The sequence below is a fragment of the Anticarsia gemmatalis genome, chromosome W (assembly GCF_050436995.1).
Source record: "Anticarsia gemmatalis isolate Benzon Research Colony breed Stoneville strain chromosome W, ilAntGemm2 primary, whole genome shotgun sequence".
Lineage (NCBI taxonomy): Eukaryota > Metazoa > Arthropoda > Insecta > Lepidoptera > Erebidae > Anticarsia > Anticarsia gemmatalis.
In genome coordinates this window covers 3016653-3026672 of record NC_134775.1, presented here as the reverse complement: position 1 = coordinate 3026672, position 10020 = coordinate 3016653, and the positions used below count along the sequence as shown (strand labels likewise).

At 41.4% G+C, this 10020-nt stretch overlaps 1 protein-coding gene across 1 annotated transcript; it reads right to left on the bottom strand.

Moving 5' to 3' along the window:
* Positions 1-5786: 5786 nt before the first annotated feature.
* On the bottom strand, positions 5787-9484 carry LOC142985815 (uncharacterized). The gene is made up of 3 exons (XM_076134057.1): positions 6475-9484; positions 6027-6180; positions 5787-5892 (listed from the first exon to the last, which is right to left on the bottom strand). The coding sequence occupies exons 1-3, from the start codon at positions 9482-9484 to the stop codon at positions 5787-5789; spliced, it is 3270 nt and encodes a 1089-aa protein (XP_075990172.1).
* Between the last annotated feature and the right edge of the window lie 536 nt (positions 9485-10020).

Genomic DNA, 10020 nt, shown 5'->3' with positions numbered 1-10020 from the left:
AAGATGCATCTGGCGAAATTATATACAGGATGGTTATTGACTACAGACGACTAAATGACGTTACTATTGACGACAAGTACCCCTTACCCAATATCAACGATCTTCTTGACAAGTTAGGAAAGAGTGTTTAGTTTACTACGCTAGATCTAGCAAGTGGATACCACCAAATAGAAGTAGAAGAGAAGTACAGACAGAAGACTGCTTTTACCACGCAAAATGGTCATTTTGAGTTCCTCAGAATGCCATTTGGACTCAAGACTGCCCCGGCAACTTTCCAACGTACTATGGATAACATACTGCGCGGTTGTCAGGGACTACACTGTATGGTTTACTTAGATGACATCATAATTTACGCAAATAGCCTTGACGAAATGATAAACAGACTTAAAATTGTATTTGACCGACTTAGAGCCACCAACATGAAAATTCAGTTAGACAAATCGGAATTCTTGCGCAAAGAAGTACTTTATCTTGGCGATACTATAACTAAAGACGGACTAAGACCCAACAACGACAAAATAGATCCTGTACTTAATTACCCATTACCCAAGACTACAACTGAGATAAAAAGCTTTCTCGGTCTCGTAGGTTACTATCGACGTTTTATAAAAGACTTTGCAAAAATTAGTCAACCATTGACCGCCTGCTTAAACAAACGATACAAAGACGCATTTAATCAATGCAAGGAACTTCTGACACACGCACCACTTTTACAATACCCTGACTATGATAAAAACTTCATTCTGACCACGGATGCGTCTAATGTCGCCTTAGGTGCTGTCCTATCGCAAGGACAGATTGGTAGTGACAAGCCCATTGCCTATGCTAGCCGTACTCTCAGTGATACAGAATCACGTTACAGCACTATCGAACGTGAACTACTCGCTATCATTTGGGCAGTGAAACATTTTAGGCCCTACCTATACGGTCGAAAATTTTATATTTACACAGATCGCCCCTTAGTTTGGCTTCGATCACTCAAAGACCCTAGCAGTAAACTTACTCGATGGCGATTACGCTTACAGGATTACGATTTCGAATTGATCTACAAGAATGGTAAACAAAATACAAATGCAGATGCTCTCTCCCCAGAATCAAACTTAATACGTTATCCTCAGACGACGAAAATCAGTCTATGGCAGTTAATGTTGATGAAAAGGAAGATAATAATTTAAAAGAATACGTTAAAAGTGTAGTTGAAGACATAGAAAAGCTAAGTGGAAATAAACCGGAAAGAAAAAGTTCATCAACGATATCGATATCTGATTCTAGTCGAACTGCGTCATGTAGTAGTCCTATAGAATTTTCTAAAAATATTAGAGACAGTAACCAAAATACTAATGATTATCCGATGCGATCAGTATCCAACAAATCAGACGAAACTATTCATTCAGCCGTAGAGTTAGAATCAACTGGAATACCTATATTACACGAAGCAATAGACACCAAGCCCAATCAAATATTACTATTTTCATGGCTTAAAAATCAGATACATGAAAACAATTTATCACGTGAAAAACAAAAGATATTAGAAGTTTTCCTTCCTAAAAATAATCCCGAATTGGTAAAAGAATTTCTAAAGAAATACATTCAACCAAAACTTAAATACTTTATTTACTTTGAGGAAGATGAACATCGTAAATTATTTAGCAATATAATAATCGTGTACGAGCAGATACCCGTACGATGAGTGCTAAGATGTGGTCAAAGAAGGCGGGATGTTGTACAGAAATAAAACCTGTATGTGTCCGTCTCAATGATAATGTTTATTAACACTAAAATATAATTTAATTGTATTACTCGAGGAAGGCTCATATTTCACCTATTTCGCATTTATACAATTTAGCTTAAAACGGCAAAAACCGATACAAGTAAAATTATGCGGAGATGCTCGTACATCCTGCCAACCGCAAAAAACAAAACAAATTCAAAGCAATTAACAAAAAAGCAACTTATCTTAAGTACATACGTAGATACAAATTTTAATGAAAACGTTTCGCATTAAAGGAAGACCTTTAATGCGAAATCGGAGACGTTGCGACGTCTATCTTGCTGATGCTGTGCGATGCCATGTGTTGGAGTTCGATATTCTCCGTTGACCCTTGGTATCCAGAGTTTCTTCTACTGCTTATGGGGAGGACCACTTGTGCAGGGTATGCAGAGCCTATTTCCTTTTCTACTTTAGGTTCTGCTACTATGTTTACGTTTGGCAAGCAGAATCCTCGGTTTTTAATCTTGAAATATGCCCAAATACAGAATATGGTTCCACATAATGCCATAAATCCATAGAGGATGTAATGGTGTTGTTCTACATCAGCTGACTTAACAATTTGTATGTCTTGTTGCAATTTAACTAACTCTATTTTTTTCTTCAAGTTGTCCAACTGTTCTTCGTGTGTTTCAAATTTTATGATAGACTGGTTCATCATTTGGTTATTACTTGATATTAAGTAATTTATGTTCGCCTCTGGTACGTAGATTTGATCTTCTTCATTACTCAAGTCGATTTTACTTTGTAAACTGTAATGTGAATGAATCAGATGGTTGTCTCCACGCATCATACATCCTTTTCCCAAGGCAATGATTCCAGTATTACGTAGTGTCTGTGACGTAATACCAGCTGGACAGAAAATGCGCATAGTGCATTCTTCGCAACACCCAAACAACCAAGCGTCCTTGCTGTGTAGCTTTATCCATTCATTGATGCAACTGGATACCTTGTTGTGGCAATTCGATATTCCTCTATTGTTTATTATGTCTGCTTCGCACATGTTAGTCGCCGTTTTCATTTCATAAATAGGTAAATCAAAGTTGCATAACATTTGATGTGTGTTTACTTGTATGCATGATAAAAGGTGCTGTTGGTTCAAAGGTATTATCAGGTCCCTTTTCAAGTTAACTGCCACATATTTGGCTGTAGGTATTACACTAATCATGGAATTTCCATTAATGTTTGGAATAGGTAGGACTTCGGTTAATTCATATTGTTCATCGGATACTAAAGGGATTTTTACTTCAAATATAAGGAAGTTTTCAATAAGTTTCCCGTGCACAGTGGATAGTTTATACATTTCTCTGAGGCATTGTCGACTGTTTATGCAGGGTAGTGATAATCCCTTAGGTAATTGACCTGATATCGTATTTAATTGTTTCTTAAAAGCATCTGGTTTCAACAAATGAGTATCAACTTTGCCGTTTCGGAGATCCGTAACCAAATCCAACAAGGTATCTTGAATTCTTCGCAAGTTTCCAATCATCATGTTGGCGGCGAGCGCTGTAGTGGTGATAAAAGTCGCCCGATCTTGCTCAGTTTTCAATTGTTGTGCTGAGTCTCTTATTTGTTTGTTCATGGTGACAAACTGCCGGTTCATAACTTGCTCATTTCTCTTCAATAAATTATATTCACCCTCAATGATCGATGTTTGTTGTTTGTAGAGGTTTAATAGGTGGTCTTCGTTGTTTTGAATCAATTTGATGTCCTTATGGTATTTTTCAGCAAATTTGTCATCGAGTACGCCGAAGAGGGAATTGGCAATGTTTCCGATCCCGTTAATGAGACCACGTCGACTGCGTTTGCCGTGTTCCGTTTGTAGCATGTCGTTGTAATGTTTCAACTCATTCAGTTCATGTTCAAACTGTGTTGATATCGCCAAGCAGGCTATGTTTTGTTGACCAATTCCTTGTAGTTGCTTGATATATTGTTCAACGGAAGACACAGTTTTCCAGTATGTTGACATATTATAATACACTACCAATTTCCACTCATCCTGTATAATATTTAAATCTGTTATTTTGTCAAAGTATATAAGACGGGACGGATTGATAGCGGTTACGTTGACAAATTGATGGGCGGACGCAGTCCAGCATGTGACCATCAAGAGTAACAACGTGCTTAAACAACTGTACCCAGCGCTTTTCTTTAGTATTCTGTGGCCCTGCCGACGTTGTAGCTGTGATTTTGGGGTCGAAGTTTCGTTCGTTTTCGTCGATTTTTTGTGTTGAATTGTTGTCGTAGGTTTTCATCTTATCTATTGGTAAGCGAGATAGTTTTGTGATGGGCCTCTTCATGACGTTCGATTTAGTTTTTACGGTAGCGACTCGTACTAAGTTATCGGACCCAGAATGTGTTTCTATAACTCGACCCAATAACCAACGCGCAGGTGGAACGTGATCTTCCCTTAACAGGACGATGTCCCCAACCACGAGATTTTCTGTCACAGTTTGCCATTTGCCACGCAGCTGTAACGTTTGGAGATAGTCTTTGGACCATTTTTTCCAAAATTCCTTGTACATACTTTCGGTTAGACGCCATCGCATAATTAGGCTAGTATTGTCAGTTCCACACGTTGCTGGGGGCGCTAGCACTGGACCGCCGACTAAAAAATGACCGGGTGTCAAATAATCAATGTCGTCAGTGTCCGTCGTTAGGGCAACGAGCGGTCTAGAGTTCAGGCATGCTTCAATTTGTACTAGAAGAGTTGTAAATTCTTCATAAGTTAACTTCTGCTCGCCAAGAACACGTTTGAGGTGATGTTTCATGCTCTTGACCGCAGCTTCCCATAAACCTCCAGCGGTTGGCCAAGCGGGCGCATTAAAATGCCATTCGACGCCTTGTTGGGAGATGTTGTTGAGAAGATCGTCGCTAACTATAAGTTGCAATGCTTCCTGATGCTCCTTCACCAGTGTTTTCGCTGCACCGACAAAGTTTGTGCCATTGTCACTATAGATGTGTTTAGGGGTTCCCCGTCGAGCGCAGAGTCGCTTGAGCGCGGCCATGAATGTGGCTGTGCTGAGATCTGACACTAACTCCAGATGAACAGCCTTAGTGCAGAAGCAGACAAAGATTGCGATGTATGCCTTTGTTGTTTTTATGCCGCGACCTTTATTAGCCTTTATTTCAATGTGTCCTGTAAAATCTACGCCTGTGTGTGTAAACGGCCGAGACGGTGTAACTCGAGGCGTCGGCAAGTCAGCCATTAGCTGGCTGCCGCGTTGCGTTTTGTGACGATGACAGGTGACACATTTTATTAATTGTTTCTTAATTGTTTTCATGCCACCAAGTATCCAATATTTGTATCGAATGTATCCCAAAGTCAGTCTGGCTCCTCCGTGCAGAGTGCATTTGTGCGCTTGATCAATCAAAAGCTCCGATAATTTGTGATTATTTGGCAAAATTATTGGGTGTTTCTGGCCATGACTTAAGTCTGCATGTTCCAGTCTGCCGCCGACACGGAGAACGCCTTGTGTATCTATGACTGGGCTCAAGCTCAAAAGCTTACTCGTGAGTCGTACTCGCTTGTGTTTTTGGATATGGGATATATCCTCCCAGAAAGAATTGTATTGTACGGTTTTAACGATTAAGTGTTCGGCCGACTCAATATCGTTTGTGGTTAGGTATGGAGTTCGCTTGACTCTTGTTATGTCACGTGAGTTGCGAATGAACCGTAGTATCCAACCTACGATTCGGGTTACATGAGTCATCGAACTGTATTGTTGTAGTAGTTCCTCTATAAGTGGAGCATAAGTTATTGTTTGAGTCGCACAGCTATAATCCCGTTTCTTTCGTTCTTCATTGGTGGTGAATCTCTCTTGTTCGGGCATATTATTGGATTGTAGCCAGGATGGGGCGTTCCACCACAATGCGTGGTTCACTAATTCTTTTGGGAAGAGGCCTCGGCTCGCACAATCCGAGGGGTTTTCTTCTGTCTTGACATGTCTCCAATGGTTTGATGTAACAATCTGGGTTATCTGTGTAACTCTATTGGCCACAAAGCTTTTCCAGCGGTTCACATCGCCACCCAAGAACCACCATTGAGTCTGTCCAACAATGTATAGCGCTTGGTGGCGTACTCATCGCTTCCATGACCTTGTTTATAAGCCGAGCTAGTAAAACTGCGCCACACAACTCTAATCTCGGTAAAGATATAGGCTTTTTCAGCGGTGCTAGTTTTGTTTTCGCCGCCACCAGTCGAATTTGATGTTGACCCATCTCATTGTAAGACTTGCAGTAAACGACGCATCCGTACGCCTTTTCTGACGCATCACAAAAGCCATGTAATTCATAGGGTCGAAGCGTGTTTCCGATCCATCGCGACACTGTGATAGCATGGATGTGCGTCATCTCTTGTCGAAAATGTTCCCATTCTTGTTGTAAATTTAATGGTAACAAAGTGTCCCAACCTGTTGAAGTTGTCCAAGCTTGTTAAAAAAATAACTTGGCCTTTAGAGTGACGGGAGATAGCCAACCAAGCGGGTCATATAATTTCGAAATATCGGAGAGCAAAGTGCGCTTGGTGTTGACGCCACGTTTATGACTTATTACAGTTTGTTTATATGTAAACTGATCCGTCCGTGGGTTCCACGTAATACCAAGCGTTTTATTTGTTTCTGCGTCTTTGAAATTAAACATTCCTTGACTTATAGATTCAGAGGGTAATTTTTCAAGGAGACATGTATTATTGCTGGCCCATTTACGCAGGTTGAATCCGCCGCCTCTTAACAAAGTCATAATTTCGTCTTGAGCCTTTTGAGCTGTTATCAGGTCGTGGCTGCCTCCTAATACGTCATCCATGTACAATTGATTGGAGAGGATGTCTGCCGCTAAAGGATAAAACGCGCCGTCGTCCTGGATCAATTGCTTAACCGTTCGCATGGCCAAATATGGGGCTGACTTTGTGCCATATGTCACTGTAGTTAGTTGATACTCTTGTATCGGCTCACTGATAGAGTTTCGCCACACGATTTTTTGTAAATGTTGGTCCTTTTCATGGATGCGTATTTGACGATAAAACTTCTCTATGTCGGCAGTGTATACGTACTTAAACGTCCTCCATCGTAGAATCATAGCCTGTATATCTTGTTGTAAGTTGGGTCCACAACACATTAGTTCATTTAAGCTCGATCCCGAACTAGTCGTTGCCGATGCGTTAAAGACCACGCGTAGTTTTGTAGTAGTTGAGTCAGGCTTTAGCACACCGTGATGAGGTAAAAAGCAACTCGGCGCTGTGGGAATCGTACATGGTTTCATATGTTGTAGAGATAAGTACTCATAAATGAAGGCCTTGTAATTAGACGCGAAGAGGACATCCCTGTTTAATCGTTTTTCCAATTGCTTGAGTTGAGCGATAGCTTGAGGTTTCGATTGTCCCAGGCTCTGTTTGAAGTTAGTTTTCATGGGAATGCGGACCTCATATCTCCCATCTTCAAGTCTTGTGGTGGTGTTTACATAAAGAGACTCGCAGTATTCTTCTTCGACAGTTAGGGACTCGTTGTGGGAAGACGATAGTAGCTCCTCCATTTCCCAAAATCGAGAAAAATCGTTGTTGTTCACTACTACATGACAGTTGAATGTATTTGTGTTTCCAACTAATATCCAGCCTAGTTTAGTCTGTTGTGCGATAGGCGCATGTATGTGGCCCCGAAGGATGTTGCTCATGATTATATCGGCATATACGCCAGCATCAAGCAAGATGTCTATTGATCGAGAGAGGTTGTACTGTGGGTCAGCCAAGTTGATGTTCTGAATGTGGGGCCAATCTTGTTTTTCGAAGGAGTAGTTGGGTAAATTGTTGAGTAATTTGGGCATTACTAAGGCCTGCGTAGTGAACTGGTAGTCACCGAACCGTGATTCACAGTGTAACTCAACTGTTCCGTTGCTCTGAGTTGCAGATGATCCGATTCCACTCACAGTTGAGTTAAGGTTACGTCTCGGTAAGCCAAGTCGTTGAACAGCTGATTCTGTTATTAGGTTGAGTTGGGAGCCTTGATCGAGAAGACATCTCAGTGTTGTGTATTCTCCATTCACGGCTCTCACTTTCAGTTGAACCGTCGATAACATAACTTCGTTGTATTTCCCCGACACGTGGTTGGTATTTCCATGCGCGTGCGGTTGTTTGTCACAAGTATTGCTCGGTCGGTGACCTGTCGATGACCTAGTGATCGTAGTGTCACGTGTTACGTCGTGTAATACAGTATGATGCGAGTTATTGCACACCCGACATCTTTTTACCGAGTTGCATTTATTGCCGTTATGCGAATACATGCAATTTTTGCAAATGTCCATTTGTTCCATTGTTTTCAATTTTGCTTCGGGTGACATTTCTTGAAATGTTTTGCAGCTGAGCAAAATGTGATTCGTTTTACAAATTGGGCAGTTGCGATTTGAGCTTATATGATTTGCCTTAGAGTAGCGTTTGTATTTGTTGTACGCATCCTTTTGGCTTGTTATCGCTGAACCTTCTTTGTTTAGAGGTGAAAACGTTGTATGAGCTGGTTTACTGCTAGTTGGGCTCCTTTTTTTCACGACAGATTCGAGCGCCGTAAACTTGCCTTCGATAAATCCAATGAATTCGTCAAAGACAGGTAGTTCTCTGGGATTTTTCCTCGCTTCCATGTAGTCGGAAAAGGTTTGCGGATCGAGTTTTCCTACCAAGATATGTACCAAAATCGGGTCCCATGTCGTAGTGTCTATGCCCAGGTTGCGTAGGCCATGCACGGTTTCGAGGCTGGTATCGTGTAGGCGTTTCAATTCGTATGCGTTTTGATGTTGAAGCGTCTGTTGGCTCATTAAAGTATGCATCTGTTTCGTGAAGAGCAATTGACGATTGTTGTATCTATGGTGGAGAATTTCCCAACAAGAATCGTAGTTGCTTTCGCACACAGATAAATGCTGCACTAAGCGTTCAGCTTCGCCCTTCAGTTTCCCTTTTAGATGCTGCATTTTTTTACCTTTAGAGAAGTTCGGGTTGTTGTGAATAGCAGCAGAGTAGAGGTCGAGAAATGTAGGCCATTGTGAGTAGTTTCCAGAGAAAGTTGGAATGTCTATCTTTGGGGCGCTGTCACGTTGCTGTATAACTTGGTTAAGTTTGCGGTTAAGCTCACGTTTCGCTGACTCGTACGTTTCCTCATATTTGGAGAACTCAAGTTCGTAGTTGACATCGCTGCCAACGAGAAGGTTATCGAGTTTCCAATGTGCTTCGTCGATCACCTTCCATCGGGACTCAAGGACCTTTAGTTTATCTTCTATATCCCATTTCTCGTTGGTATCAGCGACGTTCAAGTTGCGAGTGAATCGAGAAAATGCTCTAAAGTTGGTGGACTGTTGAGTTTTGAGCTCATCTGATCTTGACAGGACTCCCATATTCTTGCTGCTTTCACCTTGATTGCCTATGGGGTCCGAGTCTCTCTCACTAGCACTGTAAGTGGGCCAGGCTTGTAGCTTCTGTAGTATGTGTAAGTATTCAGCCTTTACCCGCTCGTAAGCCTTTGTAGTGTAGTAGCTAGCTGTCTGGTCTTCCGCACTCTGTAGCACGCTGTTGTTCATTTCAAACTCATTCCATTGCGCCTGAAGATTGTCTAGTCTCACCTTAACGTAGGAAGTGGTTTTGCGGTCAGGGCCATCCTTTCCGAAGTTTACACCAATCTTTCTGATGCCCTCTGCGATGATCTCCTGCCGCTTGAAGAGATCGTGTTGTTTAGCGTCCATGGTTATGTTGTAAATCTGTTAGACACTAAATATGTTGTCTTCAATAGGTTCCGGATTGCCAGTAGACTATGTTAGCCCCCTATGTAGTTGCAGTATCCAAAGCAGTCACTAAGTACGATATGTGCGCCTTCTCAAATCGACTGGGGATTTCCGCTGGTGGAAGGCCAGTCAATCCGATTCGCTATCGTAAATAGAACCACTTCGTAACTTACAATGTTTGTAAGGGCCCACGGTTTCCGTTCTGGTCATCCGGCTCGAAGGACCAAAATGTACGAGCAGATACCCGTACGATGAGTGCTAAGATGTGGTCAAAGAAGGCGGGATGTTGTACAGAAATAAAACCTGTATGTGTCCGTCTCAATGATAATGTTTATTAACACTAAAATATAATTTAATTGTATTACTCGAGGAAGGCTCATATTTCACCTATTTCGCATTTATACAATTTAGCTTAAAACGGCAAAAACCGATACAAGTAAAATTATGCGGAGATGCTCGTACAAATCGAATTATTTAAAAAAGGTACAGTTAATTTC